At 40.8% G+C, this 27,602-nt stretch overlaps 1 protein-coding gene across 21 annotated transcripts in view; it reads right to left on the bottom strand.

Annotated features, from left to right (window-relative positions):
* The window catches only part of LOC121927857, a 171,525-nt gene that overhangs the window by 98,044 nt on the left and 45,879 nt on the right, over positions 1-27,602 (bottom strand). For 15 of the 21 annotated variants that reach the window (XR_006103349.1, XR_006103350.1, XR_006103355.1 and 12 more), the window contains exon 2: positions 4,697-4,802. The exons of 4 other annotated variants lie outside the window; for them this stretch is intronic. Coding sequence is in view for 2 of the 17 variants with exons in the window: in XM_042461821.1 (XP_042317755.1) it covers positions 3,428-4,114 (687 nt within the window). In the remaining 15 variants the exon portion in view is untranslated. Of the gene's footprint in view, positions 1-3,426; positions 4,130-4,696; positions 4,803-6,347; positions 7,113-27,602 lie in introns of those variants that run through there. 2 more of the 21 variants (XM_042461821.1, XM_042461820.1) reach the window with 2 other exon arrangements.

Raw genomic sequence — 27,602 nt, 5'->3', positions numbered from 1 at the left:
AATGATTTGAGGCCCATTATGGAGGACTGGAGCAAAACTTCTTGTGTGGTTTTCAACAAATCTTTTCATTGGTCTGTCTGGCACAAGGAAAGTTGACTGACTTGAAAGAAGGGCTGGTCTGCTGAAATCAGAATTTAGCCCAGAATTCACAAGCACAGAATCTCTCCTACTATAGTTACTCTTTCACAGCTATAGCTGCTCTAATAGGTATGAGCATGCTCTAATGACATACTCGTGTCTCAGGGGGGAGCCAGGGAATTTTCATGAGTTGAGTTGCAAGTGGCAGTTCACACACTGACATTTTTTTTTTAAAAGTAATGTCATTTAACAATGAGAATCTTAAGGCTGTCCAGTTACACACTGTGCCTTGTGCAAGAAATCCAGACAACTGTTCTCATGTTTTAAGTTATCAGTTTAAGTTAAAGGATCTTTTAAGGAGAGGGAGAAGTTGTTGTGCATTTTAAAGGTGCACAGCTTGTTCAGCAATTGAAAGCCATATCCTAAATGTGTCAGGCTTCACTGCTTCCTTGACTAATTGACATCTTTTTTTATTTACACATAATTAATATAATTTGCAAAAGGAAGTGCATGAACATGGTGGATGCCAAGCAACAACAGCTGGTGGACAATGTTGCACTTCTTGGGTGATGCTATGATTTATGCAGTTTCTGATGTGAGACTCGAAGTGGCAGTTCTCTGCTGAGAGCTTAATTTACACTTATTAAAATGTATCGACAAAAACATTCACTCACAAAGGCAAGGACTGCCAGACAGAGGAGTTATTCTACATGCATGTTCTAATAAGCATGCATATATTATTACAGCTCAGTCCTACCTGTTGCCCAAAAGCAGCATCTCTTTAAAAAAAACAGTACTGAAGCATTTAAGCCAATAACCCCCCCCCCCTTTTTTTTTTTTTTTTTTACAGAGCTTGGGTAAGTTAATTGTTTGGACATTTAACAAAATTGACTGGGGAAGTCTGGGAGTTCTCATTCAAAATAGTAATCTTTCCAAGATCTGCCACAATTGAGTAGATTTACGCTGCTCTGACATGAATCTACTGCTTCCCCAAAATAAAAACGCCCACCATATATTCTTAACTTTTTTCTTCCTCCCTCATCTTCTTTCCCCTTTCTATGTTATTTCCCCTAGATTGTAAGATTTTCAAGAGAGGGACATGGTCTCTTGTATTGTTTAATGTGCATTGATGGACATATATTATATTAATAAATAGTGGCAACAATTATCAAAGCCTTAAAAAAGTAACTTTCCCAAAGTCTGACTTCAAAATACTAAAAATCATTAATTGAGTTTACAAATACTAATCTCAAACACACATGAAATGTGGCCATCTTTTTTGTCTTTTTCTTTTTGAATCTTTAAGACATGCAGTCATCTCATTTTAGACATCTTCTTTTGAACTATAAGCTTTCTTTTTAAAAAAAAGGAAAGGAAAGAAACCTGAGTTATTCAAGATTTTAATTAAGATCCACAGGTGAAGCTCTCCTTTGTGTTCCCCAGTGCAAGAAATGTGTTTGGCGGGAATACAAGAAGGAGACTTTTCAGTAGCTCCACCAAGGGATGTGCAATGATTTTGTCTGGTCCACATTTCAAACAAAACTTACCTGATTGACATCACCTGGACTAATATGCAAATCAAAATGCAATTATCATTCATAATTCACATTTTTCTAATGGTAGCTTTACCTCTTGACTCAAATATGTGCCAAATATTAACTTTAAGACAAAATATATTTTAAAACATGTACTCTAAGAGAAAATATATTTAGAAATGTATCTGCTATAAGAGAACCAGTGTGGTGTAGTGGTTTGAGCATTGGGCTATGATTTGAGAGAACAGCGTTTGAATCCATGCTCAGCCATGAAACCTACTGGATTACCTTGGGCAAGTCACATTCTCTCAGCCTCAGGGATAGCAATGGCAACCCCCCCCCCCCGGGCAAAGAAACCTGCCAATAAAATCCTGTTCTAGGTTTGCTTTAGGGTTGTCATAAGTTGGAAACAACTTGAAGGTACACAACAACAACAACAAATGCTATAAGAATATATTTCATATTATGTGTCTGTATATATGTGAGAAATTGTGTGTATGTGTGCATGTGCGTATCATTATATTAAGTGGAAGGAGAATAGAGAAGACCAATGAAGAAGCACATTGTCATGCAGAACTGATGAGAGCTGGAAGTAGATTGATCTGTGTGTTTCTTTTGTCACCCAGACAATTCCCTGTATTGGATAGTATAATATAGCATTCTGCTGTGAGCTAAACATCCCCTTTCTGGCTGACTTAAGGCTATCAGATTTTAATTTGATGATTTTGTGGCTTATATTTTATTTATTTAAATATTTATAAACAGCCCATCGAATAGATGATGGACAATAACCAGAGAGCTTTCTCTGTGTCTTTTGCCAAGCTGTGGAATTCCTTTCCTCATGAGGCTTGATTGGCCCCTTCTCTGCCCTCTTTATGCCAGCAAGCAAAGATCTTTTTGTTGACCCTGGCCGTTAATTGTTACCTAGCCATTGCAGAAAGTCTTTGAAATAGTGTGTGCTGTGTCATAAAATATCATCATTATAGTTTTTTGTGGTTTTTTTGGGCTACGTAGCCATATTTTAGAAGTTTATTCCTGACGTTTCGTTGGCATCATTCTCTGAAGATGCCAGCCACAGATGCCGGCGAAACATCAGGAATAAACTTTTCTAGAACATGGCCACATAGCCTGAAAAACCCGCAAAAAAACTATGGATGCCAACCATGAAAGCCTTTGACTTCACATCATTATTATGTTTTAACTTTTTCTTAAACTGTTGCAAATTGATGTTTTTAATATAACTCCTTTAAAATTGTTTTAACTTTGCATTGTGCCTGGTTTTAACTGAGCAATCTTAACTTGTACTGTAAGTCACATTCACTCACATATTGGAAAAAAGGTGGGATAGAAAAGAAATAAATAACCAAGCATGGGCATAGAACTAAAAATACAATCAAAACTGTACAGTGCAATTTAAAAGGCAATAAAAATACATTAAGGCAGGTTAACTGACCTAAGATCTTCAGGAAAACAGAAAAGTTTTGAAAATAAAGATTTTTGAACAGAAAAGATTGCAGAGGTGGTGCCAGTTGCACATCTACAAAAGGTTATGCTAGAATTTACTTTATCTCAATTAGCATCAAGGGAGTTACAGGATTCCTTTATATTTTTAAAGGAAAAAATGTTCCACAGACAGAATACCACACATAAGGTCATTGATTCATCTAGAAGAGTTTATTCCTGATGTTTTGCCAGCAGCTGTGGCTGGCATCTTCAGAGAATGCTGACACGGAAGAGAGTGGGGTATATATGAGGGTCATTCAATAAATACTTAGCCTACAAAAGAAAAACGAAAATTTTGGAAAAGTGGCAATTTATTTTTCAACATAGTCTCCTTTTAGCTCAATACACTTGGCCCAGCGATGCTCCAACTTTTTCAACCCGTCTGAAACATACGTTTTCCCAAGGTCTGTGAAATAGGCCTCCATGGCGGCAATGACCTCCTCATTCGACCCAAATCTATTCTCAGCGAGTGACTTTTTCAGGTTTGGAAACAAAAAGAAGTCACAGGGGGCCAAATCTGGGGAATACAGTCCATGGGGCAGCAATTCGTAGCCCAATTCAACCAATTTGGCCATGACCGCAGAGGTGTGAGCAGGTGCGTTGTCGTGGTGGAACAGCACCCATTGCGCCGACAGCTTTCTCATGCCCAGTTCTTCGTGTAAAATATGATGCACCGTTCCTTCTGCAATGCCTACAGTCTCAGCTATCTCGCAAACCTTCAATCGGTGGTCTGCCAACACGAGATCGTGGATTTGTTTTACATTTTCCTCCGTAGTAGCCGTTTTTGAGGCACCTGGGCATGGCTCATCAAAAACCGACGTGCGGCCATGAACAAACTCGTTGAACCAATTCTTGATGGTCACCATCGAAGGAGAAGAGTCACCGTACACATCATCCAAGCGCTCTTTGATTTCGCTGCGCGTTTTCCCTTCCAAAAACAAGAATCGAATCACTGAACGATATTGCTCTTTTTCCATTTTTGTAAAACTGACCAACATGCTCGCTTCCAAAGGCTATCAAAACAAAACAAATGAAGGGAATTGACTGAAACTTTGACAGTAGGCTTCTAAAAGAATGTACTGCACAATGGTAAAACTATTTTGTAACAGCAGCTCCATCGGGCGGTGAGGCTAAGTACTTGTTGAGTGACCCTCGTATACTGTTGGTGGAGAGGAAGTGATTTACATGTTAATGTGTGTATTGTTCTGTTGTGGAATGGCAAGGTCTCAGGGTGTCTATTTAATTAATGATGCATTGTCTGCTGGGAAACCCCTCTCACTCTGGGTGGTTTTCATTTGCATGGGCTGGGTCTTGATTTTGGTGTTTTTCAGGACTGCCAGCATTCTCTGAAGATGATATGCAGCCAGTTACTATCTTTCAACCTACCCTACCCAGTAGGGCTGTTAGAAGGATAGTATTGGTAGAGAGGGACCTACATATTCTTTGATGAATTCCTTGGAATTAGTGTGGAATAAAAATAAATAATTTATGTTGTTTGCAGTTCACGTTACACCTGTTCTCTTGCATGTATGCAACAATCAAAGAGTTGTGCAGATTATTACTAATAAGAAGGGATTTACCAGCTAGGAGAAATGTCCCTTTAGTTGGTGCCAGGGTCCTGCTTGCTGGTGATGGACAGGATAATAAAACAGGAAAAAATTAACATGTAAGAAAACAGAACTGCACCTGGAGAAACAAAAGCAAATAGCACCGATTAATCTACAATTAGAGCCAAAAAAGAGCTATAATTCATAAAAATATGCTTATGCTTTCACTCCCCCACTTCCAATGTCTTGCTGCCTCTTATTTCAAAGGCAGACAAACAACACAGTGTTCTGTGCGGCATCTCTTGTTTTAAATCTTCCTGTCTTCAAGTTCATGTAATATGAGTCTACAGTACAGGATCTCACCCTTTCCAAACACCCAAGGGGGATTTCCAGTGGAGGGTGGTTGGGAAATACCTACTGTATGTCTGTCTTGCTTCATTCTGCGGAATTTAGAACTTCCCCTAGGTTTTCTTACAGATATACTTCATTCATGCAACTCCAAGAGGAATATAGTAAACCACTTTGGACAAACCAAGTGCTCTTGATATAACTGTGAGAGAAAAGCAGTGATTGTCTGAGACCTCAGTCAGGTACTTAGGGAAAGTTAGCTATTTGAACAGGAAGTGTACAAACAATCCTGTAAGACTATGAGCTAGTTGCTGTTGTGGCAGCTGAATATGATAATTGTTTTGTAAGATAACATCCTATACCTCTGCAAGTCCATCTGTTAGCCTTCTCTTTGGCCTGTTACAGACTGCCAAAATAAAGCTGCTTCGGGTCTCTTTGGAGGTATGCTATTTAAATGATGCATGGGTCTTAAGAGTCTGGAGTTTGCATCAAAGCCACACTCCATTCCTAAGCACCGGAGTGCAGCTTTTGGTGCAGCTTCTGGAGTCTTAGGATGCATGCATCATTTAAATAGCATACCTCCAAAGAGACCCGAAGCAGCTTTATTTTGGCAGTCTGTAACAGGCCTTTCTGAATGAAAGAGAAGTGCCATCTGAAAGGGGAAATAGGCTAAGAGCCCATAGGTGTTCCAGAGAAATCAAGAGAGTGATTGCAGTCACCTAACCTGGCTTTTCTCTTCTTAACAATGAACCAAGGGAGAACTAAACAGCTGGTACTATATTGTCTCAACATGTTCACCAAACATTGGTAGCCTTGACCCAAACTTCCAAAGCCTCACCAAGATGCAGACAATCCATTAATTCCTTCCACTTTTTTAATACTACATGCAACAAGGCTTCAGTTGTCATTTAAAAAATGAGAACACGTTCTCATTTAGCATGTGAGGACCAAAAGAAAAAAAAAGTTAAGATTTACATTCCTAGGAGATCACCAAAGGAAATTCATGTTGGAGTTTGTAGGAAAGTGACTTCCTTGTGAAATAATGTGGTTAGCCACGAAGTCCCCCATAATTTTTAGAACAGATGTTACAAAGAACACTTTGTTTGCACATTAATATGATCTCTAACAGAAGACCAAATGGCTTACTTACTCATGAGTAAATCTACTGCTAGGGAGGTTCCCTGCTGTTTGACAATGGGGCTTTTAAAAACTAACCCTTGTAGACTAGAGATTTGGATAGGAAAGGGCCCTATTCCAAGAAACAGCACTTTGGAGTCCCTCCCCATGGGGTACTAAGACATTTACTCATCAGCAAGCTGGTGTGCCTTCTATACACCTGCAAAGGGTGGCAGCCAAATATGTGCAGAGAGAAGGAGCTGGAAGGAAGAGGCAAGTGTCTTCATCTTTCTTCAGAATCAGAGCTGGGTAGTGCTGCTTAAAGTTTCATGTCAAATATGCATCACTTCACAGCAGTAATCCAAGACCTTCAGGCTGCTAGAACTTCCTATTGAATATCCTCCATACATACAGCTGCAGTCTATCACCCTGCTCTATCCACCTAGTGAAGGAAGAAGGGTGAACATGAGAAAATCAGCAAACACACTGTAAAAGCAAAGAGGGAAAGGCGAGAACTTTCCACTGTTTAACCTTGCTTCACCAGGATGGGAAGCCTCACCTTTGGGGCTTATGGCCTCCTCATAAAAGCCATTCTGTGTAAACTGCCCTTCCATTTAGCCCCTGGCTCTGCTGCTCCTTGTTTATTTGGTCTCCACTCAAACATGGCAGCCTGAAAGCATGTGTCTCCTGAGTAATTTATCTCCTTGTGTCAAATTCAAGTCAAGGAAGACATGGTCGAACTTTCAAGTATATTTGCAACCCAGAGAAAAACTCATAACCTCTAGCCAAAATGATGCATGTAAATCCCCCCACTGCCCCCCTCTCCCTTCCCACCTCCATTTGTAGGCACCAAAATGCTATTTGATCAGTTCAGAAAGAAATAGCAAACCTTTTCTGAAACAACTCAAGAGATTCAAAATAAGAACATTAATTGTTCTGCAGAAATTACTTTCTTCATTCTACAAAATGAATTTTTCTTCTGCCATTCCTGTTCTTCTTCCACTAAATCACTGAAACAATGAGACTGAGATTCAAAAGAAAAAAAGTGCAGGAACTGGAAACAAGAAGTAAAAACAGAAGATTTATTTATTAAAAGCATTTTTCAGCCCAAATTCTCAAACTAGCACAAAAGATCAGAATGAAGGCAGAAACCTTGCCTATAGGTAAAAGGCATGATTTAAAACAAGGGTGGGAATCATGTAACCCTCTACATGTTGTTAAACAACAACTCTCACAAGCTTTCACTCACACAGCCAATGAGAAGGAGTGATAGGAGCTGCAGTTCAACAACTATTTGAAGGGCCACATGATTCCCAGCCGTGAAAGAAAAGGAAAAGAGACTGGGTGGAAGAGGACAAAACAGATTCAATCATCAGCTGACAAAGTTCAGCAGGTAGTAATTCAGCAGGTAATGAAACTGGGTATAACTGAGTATAGCCACAATGGAAAGACTCCTCCTTCATTGGTCACTGATGCCCTTAATGATGGCCATTGGTGGCTGATGAGACGGGAGTTCTAAGAATGGTTGAGGATTTGGTTCAGTATGTAGTTTTAAGAGAACTGATTCTAATTTATTTTTGGACTAATTTGCAGACTGGGCCAATTATTCTCCAGTTTTCACACTTCTTCAACTTTTGCCATGCAGTTTTTGGCTTTAATAATGTATTGAAATGCATATAAAAACATATTTTAGGTTATACTTCCTAAAACATATTTTAAAATGATGGAAGGAATACGAAAGAATGCATTAAAATGTGATTTGGGGTGATTTTTTTTAAAACTGCAGGGTGATGCAGAATTGGGATAGAACAGAGGTATAAATGAATCTACATGGAACTCCCCTGCACTGGAAATAAATGGATTCATCTGTCTCTAGAAGGCGTTCAGAGAGAGCGATAGCTAGTTGAGATATCCAACATTCCACAAATGAAAACCAAGACACCAATGGCTAAGCAACATCAGAATCTGGTTAAGATGATAAGGAATAATAATGATTGATTGATTGATATCCCATCTCTCCCTTTTGGGGGGACTAGAAGATGATTCAGCAATTTGCTTTTCCCTGAGCCTTCTGGAAAGGATAACACTCCTATCCTCTCCCCTGTGCTGAGTTAACTGTGTGCAAACTACTTTTGCACTTTGAACTCAGTTTGCAACAACTGAATTAATCAGTGTTGCCAACAAGCCTTGAAGATAATTCCTCAAACGTTTGGCCCAAAACTCACAAAATCCCCGAAAAGTCCCCCTAATGTTAAAATGGCAATAAAGCGTAGCCCTAATGGAATAAAAATAATTGGAACTTATTTCAACTCTCAAAATTACCATTAAAACCAACCAAAGAATCTTTCAGTCCTTCTAATACTTTTAAGACGTTTATTTTGACATGAAGGAGGTCCAGGAAGCTTTGTGCCAAATAGAAACGTGTTCGGCTGCAACCGCACTGCAGAAATAAATCCAGTTTGACACCCTTTTAATTGCCATGGCTCAGTGTTAGGGAATCCTGGGAATTCTAGTTTTTGGAGACATTTAACCTTCTCTCTCAGCAAATTCTGGTGTGACAAACTACAATTCCCAGGATTTCATAGCACTGAGCCATGGCAGTTAAAATGGTATGAAACTAGGTTGTCTCTGGAGTCTGGAGTGAAGATGCAGCCTGAGTTGGGTCCAAAACACATTGCAGAAATAATCCAGTTTGAGACTGCTTTAACTGCCCTGGCTCAGTGCTGGGGAACCTTGGGAATGGTAGTTTTGTGAGAAAGAGCTCTGGTGCCATAATGAACTACAATTCCCATGCATCTGAGGAAGTACGCGTAAGTCTAGGAAAGCTAGACTTAAGAGGGAGTCAGGGGCTGAGAGAGAGAGCGCTTCCTGAGGGTGGGGGCGGCGACCACGCTCCAGTCCTCTCTCTGATTGGCTGAAAACTGTGAGTGTGTGACACTCCAAAGGGTTGGTTGCTCTCTCTGTAGCCAGCCTTGCTCTCAGAGTCAGGGCTGGAGCTGAAATGGGCAAAAGTCACCAAAAATGCACTGAAATAGAGCCAGGCACCAAAATCACACCAAAAGCTCTGAAAAGTCCCCGTTTTCGTGTGAAAGTCACCACACTGGCAACACTGCGAGAGCAAAAATTGGGAGAAGGAGAAAAAAACTGAGATGCTTTGAAAGGAACTAAAAAATGGTATGCTAGAGGATTAATCAGGATATGGTACTTTGTCCCTCAAATGGTATCAATAATGGTAGATGGTAACTGAAGGAAAGGAGGCTTTCAGCTATGGCTATATTATTGCATCTGACATAGATTTAAATATTTCAATTTTTTTCTTGTTGTTGGAAGATCTAGGACAAAGAGGGGTATCTTCAATAAGTTACTACTATATGGATTGCCAAAAATGGGGTAGGTTTGGAATGGAAGTGGTTGGAAGTCCACTTCTGGTTTTGAAAAACTGATATAAAAAAATGATAAAAGGATTCTGTTATATGTTTTGTGGGGTGTGGGGTTTTTGTATGTGTTGTAATGTTTATATGATATCAAATATTTGTATATGGGCTACAATATGGAATGTTATATAAATAAAAAAGACTAAATGAAAAAGTATTTGTGTGTGGGTGCAACCAATTTATAAGGTGAACTGATGCTCTGATTACTTGGAGGGGGGGGAGTCAGGGGCCAAAAAAACAACTCACAAATAAGTCAGGGTTGGAGGCCACATGCAGCAAGAGGGCTGTACTCTGACCATTCCAAACTAGGGGTTTGAATACTAGACCATTTTCCACATTTGTTTATTAGTTCCTTTGTTTTATGTATTTACATTCTTTTCCAAATATAACACCCAGCCAATGGCAACAGCCATTAAAATTATTCAACCCCTCAATCTGCAGCAGCTTCTGTTAAAACCAGATTCAAATATCTAGGGGGCCTTTTCACACTACACAGTTTTGGTGCTATGGTTCCATCTAAATTGCCATGGCTGCATCCTGTGGAACCCTGGAGTTTGTAGCTTAGGGAGGCACTAGAGATCTCTGGCTGGGAATTCCTTAAACTGTAAACCTCAGGATTCCATAGGATATTGCAATGGCAGTTAAAGTGGAATCATAGCACTATAATTGTGTGGCCTGAAAGGGTACTGGGATTTTGTTGTGTACTATTTTTTAAAGAGGCAATTCCAGAAGGTCTCAATTTCAACAGGCCATGCTAGCATTAGTAGAGCCTTCATGACCTCAAAGGTCATGACAATCTTGGTCCTATTTCAGCCAGTTAGGCGTGTTAAAGACCGCACCTTTCCCCGGTGTATCGGGGCCTCAGCGGCCAGAATGGCAGCCACTGAGGCCCTGATCTGCCGCTTTCCGGGGCGCAAAAGGCTGCTTCCCCGCAGTCTGGAAAGGGGTGTCCTTGGGGCTTCAAGCCCCAAGGACACCCCGCGGCAGCAGGGAGGAGGAGAAAGGGGCCGCTTGGCCCCTATCTCCCTTACGTAGCTGGGCGCAGCCGTCTGAAAGCTGCGCCCAGCGACGCAAACCAGGAAGGAGCTCCGTTTCGGAGCTCCTTCCTGCTCCACGGAAAGGGCGCGTTAAGCGCCCTCGTGCTGAGTGATGGTGTCACGTCCGCGCCGCCTCGTTTGGAGGAGGTGCATTCGTGACGCCATCATGGCGACGACCGTGTGGAACAGCCGCTGCCATTTTGTGCGCGCTCTGCACGTGCTAGGGTTAGGGGGGTGCGGAAGCACCGCACCTTCCTAACCCTAGTACGCGCTCTGCTCTGCGCGTACTTTACTGGCGATCTGTAACCCACCTAAGTTGTGTTTCTAGATGATGCTCTGCGGATGATGCTCTGTGTTTCTGAAGATTTGAATACATGGTTATAGGCTGAAGAAATCAGTATCTATTAGCACTGGGACACAGCTGAAAGGATTGACCTCCCATTTAAAATCAGTAAGAGAGGTATTTCCAAAATGACAGGACCACCACTAAAAAGTCTGTGCCTTGTGCTCACTGACCTGACAGATCTTAACAATTAACATGTGAACAAGGCCTCTGTGGCTAAGTGTAAGGCCTAAGCAGCTCTGTATATTTTGCCACAATAACCTCTGGATGCGGAAAACAAGGATTTTTGTGGAAATGAAAATGCATGGTTTTTAAAAAGAGCTTCCCTTTTCTGCCCTTTCTGATTGACACAACTGTATACTCCTCCCAATTCAGTGATAATTTAATTTGGTGTGAAATACTTCAAACCATTTTTAATTGAATTAATTGTACAGGGGTGCTTGAGTGTGGAAAGTGCTCGTACAGGAGTGCTTGAATTTAAATGCTGATTGGGGGGAAAGGTTTAAAAATAGGCATGCTGAGGTGAATTTTCTCATCCCTACCCCCAGTCATGCCACTAATGAGTATAGAATATTGTAGAATGGGCACACACAAAAAAGGCCTGTATTGCTTAAGTGTTAACAGTCAGTTGCAGTTTATCATGCAGCTCACAGTGGAACTGACTGGACAATGCTAGGAACCACATCAACTTGGAGCACAGTGACTGCATATACAGTATTAATTTGGGTTTATCTTGTTTCTGTGTATGGTGCACCAGAGAAATGTGAGTACTGACTCTACCAAGAGGCCATCTTGGCTAGTAAGGCAGAGCGAGGCCATCATCTCTGCAAGTAATGTCTTACCTGGAAACATGGGAGGCGGACTTTTCAGTAGTTGCACCTAAAGATGCACAATAGTTTTGTTTGGTCCACATTTCAAAGTAAATGTACTTGATGTATACTACTTGGTTTTTAACTTTGCATTATGCTTTCTTATTTATTCTTTCTTATTTATTTAAAGCTTTTTACATCTCTTGACCCACCAAGGCCCCTGAGTTGATGCATACTCAACAAATATACTTTAAAACCATCAAGTAACTAAATTTAGGTGCAAAATATTAGCTATTTAACATCTTCTTATTGTACGTTTACTGCTGTGGATGGGTGAAGAAGCAATGAATGGATGTTCTCCTGCATTTTCAAATGCTCTTTCTGGCTGGAGATACTATGCACCTTGACTTGGAGCTAGGTAGGGAGCTGGGGTGATATTTATTGCTCTGCCCCTGGCAGCAAAATGTCTTGGTCTGCTGCAGCTCTAATGACATCAGTGGTGGCCGGGAATCCTATATTCCAGTTTTTCCAAGATATTTGAGACATTGGTCCTTTTTCAGTTTCCCACGGTGAAGATATCACACCATTTTCTTCTGCCCAGGCTGTGTTTCATCATTGCCTACCACCTCAAGACATTTAGGTTTTCAAAGTAGAATCCAAATGATGTGTTTCCCTCCTGGCTAGGGTCAACACTTTTTCAAAAGGCTGGTTGTACCACTTAGGCACTTTACAGAGCGTCCAAAAAGGGCGCTCTGCCGGCGCCGCTGGTTGCTGCGTCCGGGAACAACAGCAGACAAACCGCACAATTCCCGGATGCAGCAAAAAGAAGCCGCTCGATGTGCGGACCATGTGTATAGGGTGCCGCCATTTTGTACGTGCTCGGCACGTATTAGTGTTATGGTGTCTGGAAGGGAAACCCTTTTCTAATCCTAGTACGTGCCGAGCACGTACTTTTTGCCCGTGCAGAACGGGTCTTAGACACCCTTTCTGGGTTTCATCTTCCCCATCACCAGTCCCGTTACCTCCATGCTTTGGTGAAGTCTAGTGTCAGTAATTTGACCCTGCTATACAGCAAGGTCAACCATGTGTTTCATGCACTAAGACTGAGGGTGCAAACCTTTGCTTATTTAGTTCTTACGTGGAAGAATTAATTACTCAAACATTTTTCTTCCTGCAATATTGAGTGTTTGGGAGTATTATGCAATTATTGTTGTTGTTATTATTATTATTATTATTATTATTATTATTTATTTTGGGACTTTTATTCTTTGAAAAATACTCTCAATCTGGACAGAAAATGGGGTAAGCATTTTGTGCACACACACACACACACCCAGTCATGAAATGCAATAAATAAATAAATAAATAAATAAATAATTAAAATTAAAATTAAGAAAGCCTAATTCTTTGATGGAGAGTCTCAGTGCATTGGGACACAGCAGTGCTTTGAGACACCTTTACTAAGTTCTAGAAAACCTGTGGGTATTCTTGATATCTGAACTTATGATACAGCATTTCTCATAGATTAATGAGTCAGATCAGCAGTACACTAGTGGCAGTACACTAAGAAGACACTGGTAAAAGGCTGTAAAGCAGTTTCCCTATTTTCATCTGAGTCCTGTACTGACATACTTGACAAACACTGTGATTCCACTAGTTTCGCAGAACTGGAATGGAAGTGAATGCACCATTGCCTAGGGGCAAGCATTACTTTGATCCATTGAGCAATCTCTCCCCTCCCTTAAACACAAAGTTCTTTGCTGATCATTTCTTCTTCTTCTTCTCCTCCCTCAACTACCAAAGACAGTGGGGGGGGGGGATTCTTGCTCACCCATTCTCTTTCCCCTTATCTCCTCACCCCACTCTCTTGCTCTGTCTTGGAGCTTGATGCAGTTAATTGGAACTTCTTGAAAGTCTGCATTAACACGCAAAAAGCCAAGGAGACATCTTGGCAGCAAAATATCATTATCTGTTTTGAGTTGCAGCCCCAAATCTTCTTGTGGTCAAAACACAATTCTTTTAACTAAACAATTAAGGATTTGTGCAAGTGTTTCTGCCATGAGTTATCAAGGGTGGGGAGGAGCTTCCCTTTGGCTCTGCCAGGAGATGTTAACAATCTGCACTTGGTGTAGGAACGGATAAGAAACTGAAAACTGGGGCAGGGGAACACAAGACATTCTCCTGCGCAAATCTCTTACAAAACAAATGTGAATTGCATAAATAATTCTTTTCAGTGGATCTTGCATGGACAAAACTCCTGGTGGCTAGGATCAAGACAGGAAAAGCCATTTGAAAAGGTCACAGGAACATTTGGGGAGGATGACCTGACACCAGATGTTTCACCATAGGGTAGTGGTTGTAACAACCCACAGATATTTTTCACTGCCTCACCCCCTGGACGATGCAATTAAGTTAAGTGTAAAGTATTACACCCTTGGAGCAGTGTCACACCAGAGACTAAAATGTACTTTCAAACCTGGGTCTTGTGCTGTTTGTGCCAAATGTAACTCTCAGAGTGGGATGGAAGTTGGAAGAGAACCTCATTGCAGCAAATGTATATTTTACATTCAGATTACAAACCTTCTGCTATTTAAACAAAAGCCAATTTAAGCCTCATATCAGAAAATGCTCTTGCTATGAATTTAAATGTGGGCCTGTAGGAGGAAATCTTTGTGGTTGGAAGTGACCCTTCCTAAACCTAAATCATTCAAAACAAAAGTTGTTTGAGCCTCCCCTGGAGGAAGCTAAGACAAAGTGAAACCCGTGATTCTGCTGGCGGTGTTGGCTTATCCCAGGTCTATAGGCAGAGAAATCACTGGGAAGGGGAAGACCACCCAAGTCATATGACTTTATCACACAGGGAAAATCAGGGAAAAGTGGGAGTTTAGACATTATCCTGTGAAAATTGTGCGACCACAGTGAAGATTTTCACATGACGTCGCAATTAAACAGGACTTATCCAGGCAATAACCAGGCAATAACCAGCAATAAATCATTCATAGGGAAATCCTGTGAATGATTTGTTGCTGGTTATTACCTGGTTATTGCCAGGATAGGTCCTCTTTAATCACAATGCATGTGAAAAACTTCACCATGATTGCATGATTTTCATGGGATAATGTCTATTTAAACCCCCGCTTCCCCCCCAGTTTTCCCCTATGTGATAAAGTCCTAATAGTTAAAATGTGGAATTTGCCACTAGAGGATGTAATAGTGGCTACTACCTTGGACATCTTTAAAAGGAGATTCAAGAAAGTTTAATGTGTATAAAGCTATCAGTAGTTATTAGTCACTATAGCTATACAGCATATGATCTCTAATGTCACAGGCAGTAAAATTCCAAGTACAGATTTCTGGAAGGATGGTGGTGCATTAATATCTTGTTTTGGGTTTCCACAGACAACTGGTTGCCAGCCCTTTGAACAGAATGTTGGACTAGATATGTCTTTGTTGGACCCAACTCTTACTATGTTCTCATTTTTATTTTGTTTTTGATACCTCAGTGTGATGGTGGTGAGGATGGAATATAAAAATATTGGGCATTTATATAGTATATTTTTCTCTCATCAATCCTTGTAATACCCCTGTAAGGTGCTGTTTTTGTTTCCCACTACCAAGCACTAAGATTTCCCAGGGGCAAAGCTACAAGGTTTGGCTCCTTTGGGATAAAAGCATTGGAGGCTTTCACATTTGTTACAGTTCTTTTTTCTTTGTTTTAATTTGGGGCTCTTTTATTCACAGTGATCAAGCCAGGCAAACTTATAGCATCATTACTATTAGCCTTATGTTGGATGCATATAGCAGAAGAGCAGCCTACCTCATTCAGTGGATTTTACAAGGCATCAGGCCATATCTTAACCCCTCCTCTTTGTCTAGCTATTGTCCGATTTCTCTTCTCCCCTTTCTTTCTAAGGTTTTGGAACAGGTTGTTTATTCACGCTGTCTTGAGTTTCTTGAAGCCAACTCCATCCTTGATCCCTTTCAGTCTGGTTTCCGCCCAAGGCATTCTACAGAGACAGCTCTCACTAAGATCTCGAATGACCTTTTACAGGCCAAGGCTAATGGCCTTTACTGTGTTCTCATCCTTCTCGATTTGTCTGCAGCCTTTGACACCGTTGATCACTGTCTTCTAGTTGATATACTCTCTGACCTTGGGTTCTCAGACTGTTCTTGATTGGTTTAAATCTTACTTGTCTGGCAGATCTTTTGCAGTAGTTGCAGGTGGTCAGACTTCTTCTCCTGTTCCCTTATCTGTTGGAGTTCCTCAGGGCTCTGTTCTGGGTCCCCTTCTGTTTTCTCTCTACACACTGTCCTGTGGAAAACTCATTAGCTCTTTTGGTTTTTCCTACTGTCTGTATGCCGATGACACCCAGTTGTATCTTTCCACCCCTGACCTTTCTCCAAGGCTTGAACAGCAAGTTTCGTCTTGTCTCACAGCTGTCTCGCAGTGGATGCACCATCAGCGTTTGAAGCTCAACATGTCCAAGACGGAGCTTCTTGTCTTTCCTCCTAAGCCCACCCTTCAACACTCCTTTTCTGTCTCTGTGGACAACATTTCCATTCAACCAGTCCAGCAAGCCCGCAGTCTTGGCTTTATCTTTGACTCTTCTCTGTCGTGTATCCCTCAGATCCAGACCACAGCCAAGGCTTGTAGATTCCTTTTGTACAATATTGCCAAAATCCGACCATTTCTCTCTGCCTCTACTGCCAAGATCCTGGTCCATGCCCTAGTGATCTCACGACTGGATTACTGTAACGTCCTCCTGGCCGGGCTTCCTCTTTCTCACCTCCATCCTTTAATCTCTGTCCAGCATTCAGCTGCATGCATTATCACTTCCACTCACCGCTCTGACCACATCTCTCCTGTGTTGGCATCCCTTCACTGGCTCCCCCTCCCTTTACGCATTCAGTATAAGCTCCTGCTGTCGACATTTAAAGCCCTCCATGGACTGGCCCCTCCTTACTTATCAGACCTTCTTTCTCCTCACCTTCCCACCAGGGCCCTCCGTTCTGGTAGTCAAGGGTTCCTGTCTCAGCCCAGGATTTCCTCTGCCCCATCCCGGATTCGCCCCTTTTCACTTGCTGCCCCTCACTCCTGGAACCTTCTTCCCCCACAAGCAAGAGCCATCACTTCTTTAACCAGTTTCAAAACGGAGTTGAAAACCATCCTGTTCAGAGAAGCCTTCCCAGGCATTGCATAATTGTCGCTTACTATTTGATGTTCTTTTGGTGCCTGTTTATCAAACCATTTCCTGTATTGCTATGTACTGTATATGTATTATCCTACTTGAGAGTATGTATTTTCCCTGGAAGAAGATTAACCATCCATTATGAAGCCAAGCCCTCCCTCCAGTCCATCTGCCTTGGTCCAGGCCTCGGAGGTAGAGAGGAACTGCTGGACCTCTTACCCTTTCCCTCCACCACTCCCTTCTCCTTCTGTGTCATGTCTTTTTTAGATTGTAAGCCCAAGGGCAGGGAATCGTCTAACTAAAAAGATTGTATGTACAGTGCTGTGTAAATGTACAGTGCTTCATAAATAAAGGCTAATAATAATAATAATAATAATAATAATAATAATAATAATAATAATAATATCATCATCATCTTTGGCTTGTAACCCTCCTGTTTTTCACCAGCTTTGTTTACATACACACACACACCCATTAATGAAAAAAAGACAAATAGCTGCACAGTATAATTTGATTGACAGTGTTAGGAACTGTCCATCTGGATGCATATCTGCCCTTCTTTTCTGAATAACCGGATGGGATCAGGATTCTTCAAACATTGTCCTAAGTGGCCCATGTGCATGCTAATTAAGAATAGTAATCTGTGCCTGGTGGTTCATCAGTGACACAACAATATCAATAATATTCATGTAGTGCTGCTGGAGTGGGATGATGATTATTAAAGACTTGCATAGCACTTACTCTGTAACATGTTTGATTTGTGATCCTTGAAAGGTTTCTATAAGGTAGATAAGGGTTGGCAGGCTTTAACAGAACCCTAAGGTCTAGCCAAAGCCAGAGGCTACAGAATTATGTGGGTGGCTGAAAGCTGGCAAACATGGCAAATTAAGGGACAGGGTGCTTGGTCAAAGAAATCATTGTAGTGGTTCTTTATTCATTTATTTCCTGTATTTTCCTGATAAGTGAGAATCAATGAGGTTTACAACAATTATATGCAATTAATAGCACTTACAAAAGTGTAAAAGCATACAAAAAGTTAAAATGCAGTTAAATTGTCCACAGACAGGATTAATTAATGAATAAATAAGAAGTGAGATATAAAAGTCATTAAAATTGCATACCATCAAAAGCCTTTTGGAATAGTTTGCCAAAACAACAACAATCACCATGGAACAGAAAAGTTCATGTGCTGGTAAAGGGACAGCAAGGAGGAAGCCCTTCTAGCATCCTTAGGGAAGCCATCATGAACACCAGACCTTTATTAGTACACTACTAAAACTTTACTCCTAATTCTTTCAGACAAACATCTATTCTTGGTTTTCTACCAACTCACTGACTCCTGGACTTCATTTTGTGATGGTGGTGGTTTGGGAAACCTTCCTAAGATTTTCTGTTGTTGCTGTTCTTAAACATTTGGGACTGCAATACTGATGTGAAAACCTGTCACTTTTGTTTTTGTTCCATTTAATCAGAATCCCACCAGCATCCTTGGTTCCACATCAGTCTGTGAATTTTTCCCCCTCAATGTGGAAGTTTGTGTGTATTTTGGTATATATTTCTCATAATTTATGCATTTTAAGTTAATTTTTCCTCTTTGACTAAAGTGCATATTTGCACATTAAAATGCAGTTTTTATTAGATCTTGTGCACATTCTTTATTCACTCAAATGCATTGCAAGCCTTGGGAATTTATAGATTTTTAAGGTAATGTACACTTTGTTTTGTCCCAGTCTCAGAAAATGCAAAAATGAATGTTTTTGTGGGACACAATATAGTGCAAAAAATGTGCACATTGTGCAACATACAAATGATGCACATTTTTGTAGGGAAATGTAAAGATCTTTTCCATCCACAGAATCAAAACAAAATACCATACAACTGAAGTCAAATCACCTAGAAATCATCTAGCAGATCCCATTTCCTGATATTCCAAGGGAATCTATGGCTGGCATGAGAATAATCAAGCATGACCTACTAGTTGGGATATATAGAGCAGATTTGACTGTTCCCTGACCCTAAAAGAGTTTGTTTGCAGGTTCTCTCCAGACCATAATCCTTAGCTTGACTTCAGAGACTTGAGCATTTAGCATTACAATTGCCCTAACTCAATCCCCACGATGAGGGCAGAGCCACATCTATCCTTCTGACAGCTGCAAAGAAGCTTGTCATAAGTTTATAGATTAAAATATAGTCAGGACACACACATATTTCTGGTTTCCAATGAGTACGCCACTTCAGCCTCTGAAATATTGTCTGTACCCTAACAGCAGTCAGGTAAAGCATTACAGCCTGTGGAAGCATTGCAATGGAAATGGATCAAAGACCATCTGTTTGCAGCAGGAAAGATCTGAAATGTTAACAAGAGAAAGAGAGGGGGGATGCTTTTAATTGTCATGGGACAGGAGAAGGGAGAAAAGATTTTAAAGAGATGCAGAAATATTCCAGGGTAATAAAATATCCCCTTTTCAGTGTCAAAGTTAATGTTCCAGGCCTCAGGTGAAATCGGCTTCTTATCAGAGAGTGGTTTCCCCTTGAGAGGCCTGGCAGAGCCACTGCTGAGTGGTACCACTTCCTCATCACACGATGAGGAGAGGCGGCACCACACTCCATTTCTGAGAGTCCGATTATTCTGAAAGGCAAAGTGGTTGGGTATGAAGTGAAGGAAAGAGCCAATTCGTGTAAATAATACAAATGAGAGATGCTGTTAGCTTAGCCTGGGCTGAGTTAACTGCTACTTTGCTTCTTCATGTTCTTCACTGTATTTTTTCTCCCCACAACTGCTTTATGGGTCCGGACCGTAAGCTAAGTGCCTTAGGTACCTGATATTTGTAAAAGTGTGGCACTGAAGGTGTTTTTCTTCATTCGTCATATATCCATTTATATTGGCTGTATTTATATCCTGCCGCCCATTCAAGAAAACTAAGTAGGCTTGTATGGTAGTTATTTTTCCAAGATGAGGATATAGGTTTAGCCCTGTGAATTAATGAGAGTGGCTCGGAGGTAGAAAGGCTTGTTGGGTGTGGCTCTACATTTGGGTGTAGTTCTTCCCAGCAATACCTGTCTGAACCCAGCATTATGTCCTTTTGATGGTAGGTTAAGACTGCCCTGTCATCTCCAGTCTTTGAAAGGATGAGAGTGCCTGATTTTTAACACACAAACACACATTATATTAAATGATTATTGTAATGATTAGTTATTCTTGGTGTGGCTGTGGTTGAACAGTATAGATATATTTTGTATTTTGTGTTTAACATTTGCATCTTCTAATGACTGTAAGGCATTCTGAGCCTTTTAAAAACTAAAAAAACACTCTATTTTTTTTTTTAAAAAAAATAAACCATAAACCATAGTGCCTTGGCTAAGACCACCCAGCAAGCTTCATGCTTGAATAAGGACTTAAAACAAAATTTCCAAATACAGGTCCAAACCAGCTCAGTAGTTAGCTGCTGCACTGGCTGGCTCTCCACACTTAACATTGCATATCATCCAACACTACCAAGAGCCAAGAGAGTCTACCACGAAGGGGAGTAAGAAGAAGGGTGGCAAGAAGAGAGAAGTGTTTGTGAGCTGCACTTCCTCTTCTTGTGTGAGCAGACATATTTTACTTATCAATGTTTTTCAACCCAAGAAGTCATCTGTCTGCTTTAGGGAAAGTTACAGATGCAGATCTATAGCAATAATTTTAGCAATAGCACCTCTGGATGTATCAACAATGACAGAAGTAGCACACACGACACAGTCTTCAGGTTTGTGCATTGCTTCTTCTAACATATTGCTCACCAAGTGTAAAGTGATTGCTATGCTAAACCATATCTGGAAGAAGAAAGGGACTCACAGACTCTTTCCCTACTCTCTCAAAAATACATCTGATACATATATAGCAAATACAGATGGGGTTATGGAAAGTTTTGTCCTCAGTCAAGTAAACTGGAACCTTTCCTGTTTGTGGAGGTTTGCACAGAAGCAGTACTTTTCTTCATCTTAAATTATAATTCTATCCATGTCCCTAGACAGAGCGGTGATTCTTATGATTTACTCATCTGGAGATATAAGCACAATTAATAAAGAATAAAACAGGACGTGTAATAACTTGACATATTCACATTTCATTCGGTTGCCCTGGTAGCATCTTCCTAGTCTTCCTCATATATACCTGTTACAGTTCTTCCTTACATATTCTGGCATTTATGCCAAAAAAAGTTATATGTTATTTCGTTGGATTATGGGCCTGGATGCCATACTTTGTTGTTAACCACCCTGACTCATGGCAACCCTGTTGATGAGACATAAAATTCTCTGTCCTCCACTGCTCTCCTTAGGTCCTGTAAATTCATACCCATGGCCTCCTTAATAGAGTCCATCCATTTAGCATGTAGTCTTCCTTTCTTTCTACATCCTTCCGCCCTTCCCAGCGTTACTGTCTTTTCCATTGAATCATGCCTTCTCATGATGTGCTCCAAGTATGACAGCTTCAGCTTAACCATCTTGGACTCCAAGGAGACAGCATACTACTGAAGCCTTATAACATGTGCTAAGTGCTTCTTTTCCCAACAAACATGCTTTGGCAGCAATCGTGAACTATTTCTTGTTTACCCAAGGATACATTTCTATCTGCATCTCCAATTTATTTATTCTTATTAAAGTATGTTTTCATCATCATCAACAGCATAATCATCATCCTCGACCTGAAGCACTGGCAACAACATGTTCATTGTGCATAAAGTATGTTGTCCAGGGACGATTCTCTGCTGATAGTGAAGACAGAGCACAGAAAAAAATAGTGTTGAATTTACATGTGAGCTAAGTAAACCATCACTTTAAGGTAACAGATTGTGAAGGGAATCAAGATTATAATTTAAAAATAAAATTTGAAGGGATTCTTAAACTTGGCATGGCTTAGGGCAAGTATTCTTAAACTTCTGGAGTTCATAGACCTTTTTGAGAATATACATATCCTCAAACACCATTATGAAAGTGTGAATGGAAATGGAATAGACTTTTATTTCTTTTCTTTTCTTTTGCATTCAATTCATGGATCCTCCAAAGCCCTTCTACAGACTCCCTAGGCATGCACAGACTACAGTTAAGAATCCTGTCTTTAGGGCCTTGTTGTTGCTGTGTGCCTTCAAGTTGTACCTGACTTGTGGTGACCTAAGGTGACCCTATCATGGGGTTTCTTGGCAAGATTTGTTCAGAGAGGGTTTGCCTTTGCTTTCCTCTGCGGCTCAGAGAGTGTGACTTGCCCAAGGTCACCCAGTAGGTTTCCATGGCCCAGTGGGGAATTCAATCCTGGTCTCAAGGCATAGTGTAACTATGCTGGCTGCCTGTCCTAATCAGGCCCTGGAAGTATGTTATCTTTAAAATGTTCAAGTCTCACACCAAGGAAAATAAAACACCCTAGATTGTAAACTTGCAGGCATTTCATTTTTACTCTTTGTACAGAGCTTACTGATTTTAGGCATGAGAAGAACAGCACGTGCTCATATTTGAATGAAGAGATGAGCAAAACCAAGTACCTAATTTGACTCAAAGAACTATTTCAATCTTTCTCCTTCAGCAACCTTAATGCCAAGTCGCTTACCCCTTCTAATCCCTCAGCCCTCCAAAACATATTACATCAAAAGAACTGGCTTCTTCCAATAGGTCATTTCATTTTTCCTCAAAGAGCCTCTCACCTTTTCCCTTCTAGCTATGTGACCTGCTTCGTGAATTTGCCAAGTTGTTATAATGCTAAAGGTAATTGACCAGCAACATGTCAAAGCAAAGTTTGGATAAATTTTGATAAATTTCATATAAGAATCTAAACTGTCAGGGGCTCTTTTGAAGTGAACCTCTGAACTTGTTGAGGCTTTTCACATGATGAGCATAAAAACCTGGTACTTCCACCACCACCCGCAGCATGTGGAAGCAGCTGTTCATACTATTACGAATGGATCTGGGAGTTTGGCTTAAATATTCCAAAGGTCATCTTTCACTTTGTAATGCAAGTTCAGGATTGTAAAAGGACAGGTTTCGGCTTGTAGCAGACTTTCATTTACACTGTACAATGGTATTTCAGGGGGAGGGGAATGGAGAAATGGTGCAAAGTATGAGATCAGTTTCTTAGCAGGAACAATGCAGCACAGATCAGAGACAATCAGTCTGTAACAGCAAGGCAGCTTCAGATGTGATGTTCTACTCCATCATGCTTAAACGAAATAATTTTTGAAATGTTAAAAGATGGCCTTTCCATGCTTCAGGGAGAAGACAAATCACAGAGGGCAATTCTTGACTACTTTGAAGAGGATCAGTCACACCATACAAAGCAGCCAACTTAGTTTAGTACAACCTAAGGGTGGCTTGAGACTAGTGTTAAAAACTTGCTGGTGGTAGCCCTAATTAAAAGTCTTTGCTGATAAAGGTTTTTCCCATTATACTGCATCACCTATGAACCCTGAACACATTTCTTTTTGTACAGAAGTTGGACACATTATTTTTTGGACAATAATGCCCAGCATCCGCTAGCCATGTTGTCTGGGGAATTCTTGAGAGTTGGAGTCCAAAGGTAACTTTCTCAGACTTTACTCTTCTTCAGGCTTGGCAACATCCAGCTTCTTGAAATCAAGCTTCATTTTTTTCTTCTTCTGTTGCACATTCTGTTGCACTTGCTCAAAAATGTCTCCTTTTCATCCTGGAGAGAAGTGACCAGTGGGGTCCCACAGGGCTCTGTCCTGGGGCCAGTGTTATTCTACATCTTTATCAATGACAGAATTGGGGGTATACTTATCAAATTTGCAGATGACACCAAATTAGGAGGAATAGCTAATACTCCAGAGGACAGGATCAAGATTCAAAATGGCCTGAATAGACTAGAAAGCTGGGCCAAAACTAACAAAATGAATTTCAACAGTAAGATACTGCACTTAGGGCAGAAAAATGAAATGCACAGATATAGGATGGCTGAACGAGACTACATGTGAAAGGGATCTAGGAGTCCAAGTAGACCACAAGTTGAACATGAGTCAACAGTGTGATACGGCAACTAAAAAGGCCAATGCAATTTTAGGCTGCATCAATAAAAGAACTTCCTGACAGTAAGGGCTGTTCGACAGTGGAACAAACTCCCTCAGAGTGTAGTGGAATTTCCTTCCTTGGAGGTGTTTAAGGAGAGGCTGGATGGCCATCTGTTGGGGATGCTTTGATTGAGATTTCCTGCATGGCAGGGGGTTGGACTGTATGGCCCTTGTGTCTCTTCCAACTCTATGATTCTATGATTCCCCTTTGTCCACAATATAGCATATCAACACAAGGGGATGCCAACACTTACCTTTTTCAGCCTCAAAGGTGGAAAAATCACCCACATTAGCTTGTGTATTAGAATGTGATGTCTCTCTTGGTTTTTTTTTTATCAATAAAAAACCAAAACCCCATGTAAAGCAACCTCATTTCCACACCAGAGCCCAAGCAGTAACTTCTCCCAAGCTGCTTTTTCACTTATTGTGGTACAGTCTGAGTCTTAGAGCAATTCAGGATGTGGGGGATTTAAAGGAGCCCCAAGCAAAGTGATTTCTTTTGAGAGGGGGTATCCTCTGTAGAATTGGGACTCTCCTCTTGGGCACTAGACACTACAGTTCTGAGCAGCACCACAAGTAGTAATGACATAAGTCGATGTACACTTATTGTTTAATTTTTCACAATGCCCTGAAATTCTACTTTGTTGAGGAATTATGGGAAATTAATATGGCAACTAGATCCAGATGCCCAGCACTCTTTAGGACACCAGGACAAAATGTTTTCCCCCTTTAAAACAAATATCCGAGTTGCCCACTTTGGGCCTTAGCAGCTCCCCCGTGATGCCAGATACTTCAAATCAGTCAAAACATTTGAAACAATCAGAAAATTATCAATTTCAGCCATATATTGTCTCTCAGGATCTATTTCTTTAAACTTTAACCAAGGTGTTTGAACCACTGTACATTAGGTCTATGTATCAGGTACATCAAGGTAGGCAACTGTGACGGGTATGTGGGTTATTCTTCTCCTCTTGAGATCAGAAGACTAACCCACAGACCCATCAAAGTTGCCTACCTTGATGTACATGATAATAAGCTTAATGTCGAGTGGAGCCTTATGGACTGTCAAAAATTTAACAACAACAGGGGGGAAAAACAATGTTTGCAGGGCAAAAGAAGAAGTAGTCGTAGTATTTTAAGAGTTTCCAGGGAAGGAGTGCCCCGCACCCTAGAGAAGTAAATTTTCAATTATTCTATCCTCATATGGGAGGATGAATAATTACTGTAGTTTTCTCCCTGCTGTAGGAAAAAAACCCCAAATACAGTATTCTCCCATTCAAACATTCTGATGTGCTCTGGAGGAATTATTCTGTGGAGAAATACACGTGCAAAAATTTGCTAAAGGCATGTTTCCTGCACAGAAAGCAGTATTTTCTGTGCCAATAACCTGCTTTCTATGCAGAACACTTTTTTTTAGCACTAAAATCCCGCGTGCATTTCTCTGCAGAATAATTCTTCCACAGCACTTTGGAGCATATGAATGGGAAAACTATGAAAAACTCTTGCTGCTGTATTAATCTTCCCACTCCATTTTTTGACCAGAAAAACAAATAGTTGGGAATATTCTTTGCATCCTTACTGTAACCCATTTAACAGTGAATTCCTGCATGTAGGGACTGTTGTGTGAGATAATTCACACTTCCTTGCTGGAGAGGTTGAGGGCTGCAAAAACAGGCTTGGCAGGCCTCATGCCCTCTCCTGATGTAGAGCAGTGCACCCATGGGGGCCACAAACCCAAGGGAGAGGTCTGTGATCAGTGGCTAAGTAATCACTGAGATTGTATAGAATTATTCCATATATTAACATAACAAAGAACATTAACGTACACAGTTCTTCCTTTTGAATACCCCAAGAGCTCATTTTGCTTCTTCCTTCTTTGGGGGGGGGGGGGGAGAGAAAGTCTATTGGATATAATAATCTTCTACCTCTCATGCAAATTGCAACTAATTTATGGGAATGTGATTCTCCTGAGGGGAATAAGTAGAAGCTCGGGGATACCTCAGTATGCCCCACTGAAGTTTCCTTCCCGCAGAAATGAATGAGAAGATGAACAAAGTACGATACCACATTTTCCCATCTTTAAATAAGCATTTATGATATACTTTGTTAGAGTTCTGTGACCAATGTTGCCAAGAGTAAATTGGAAGGTTGTGGCATCAAGCATGAGTCCCTCAATGTCTTTTTTTAGGTCTGAAACCATGCAGATGTGTCCTTCCAATTTTCCACTGCCATAAATCTACATAGTTCATTTTACAGAAATGCATATCTGATAAGAGATACCATATTCATCAAAACTGGACCTCAGTCTGAAGTCAATGGAAATCTCTTGAAATGTATGCAAGAAAGGTTCAAGACTCTCTCTCTCTCTCTCTCTCTCTGTGCATGTGCGTGTGTGTGTGTGTGTGTGTGTGTGTGTGTGTGTGTGTGTGTGTGTGTGTGAAACTCTAATGTTCCTAAGCTTCTGCATTACCCTCTGGGTTTATTTGTGTAAATCTCCTTGTGTCTGCAGCTGTCATTCTTGTTTTGCATACTCATTTCCATGGACTTTAACATAAGCATATCTTCATCTGGGGGAAAGCAATCCTTTAAACCTCCTTAGGTTATAGTCTTTAATTTTGTACTGTGGCACCTAAGAGATACAAGCCAAGGATGAAAGCATTCATCAGTGCAATTAATAAATACATTCATTATCCACAGATTAAAGATGTGCACTTTTCATTGGAGCTTTGGCCTGTGAAAGGGCACTCATTTTGGTGGCCACTGTTGTAAATAATCTTTGTATGTTTCCTGATTGCAGCTGTGCTTTTAAGCTGATCTTCTGAACAACAAATGATTTTCTGCAATATTTTACCAAGGAAAACGGCTATCTTAATTAAATATCCTCAAAACGCCACTTGGATTGAGATTATGCAATGCTTATTTTAATTGGTTAATTGATTGATTCATCAGTGGGAAGAAAAAGCCCCAAGGCAATTAATTGACAGTGTTTGCTGCTGCTGCTTCAGCTGTTACACACAAACAGAGGCTTGAGCTAGTCTAACTATGAGGGATGAGGCATCCTTCTTGTTCTCACTTTCCAACAATATTCCCACACTCTCAATTTCTTTTTTGTATTGCCACCAGTGGGTTTTAGCTAAGGTGCTGCTGGACAGAATGGTTCATTTCCAGTGGACCAATGGACTGTTGGTGGTCTCATTTCCCGACCCACTCTGCCCTTTCCCCAGAATTGGCTCTAAGTCATTGTGCTCCCTGAGACAGAGCAGAAAAGGGTGCACGCGCACATGTACACCCACACACCCCACAAGACAAGGGACATAGCATCAAATGCCAACAAAGTTATTTTGGTGTATGAGATAGAAGATCCCACAGGTAAAGTTTCCAATCCCTTGCAATGTAAATAATGGTGATTGAATAACCCATTATGACAACTAAAATCTTTGGTCTCAGGTGGCTGCTTCATTTTGCCTATTGGTAGTGCTGGTCCCACTCCTGCCTCTCCCTCCTGCAACCCTCTTGCATAGACTGGTTTGCAGAGTCTTCCAAGGGCTTGAAGGTTTGCTCCTAAGCCAATGGAGGAATAGAATGTGGGTCTTGTCTCAACCAGTGGTAGT

Source organism: Sceloporus undulatus, chromosome 4 (assembly GCF_019175285.1).
Source record: "Sceloporus undulatus isolate JIND9_A2432 ecotype Alabama chromosome 4, SceUnd_v1.1, whole genome shotgun sequence".
NCBI lineage: Eukaryota > Metazoa > Chordata > Lepidosauria > Squamata > Phrynosomatidae > Sceloporus > Sceloporus undulatus.
Note: the sequence above shows the minus strand (reverse complement) of the source record. Positions and strands in the feature narration are given on the sequence as shown.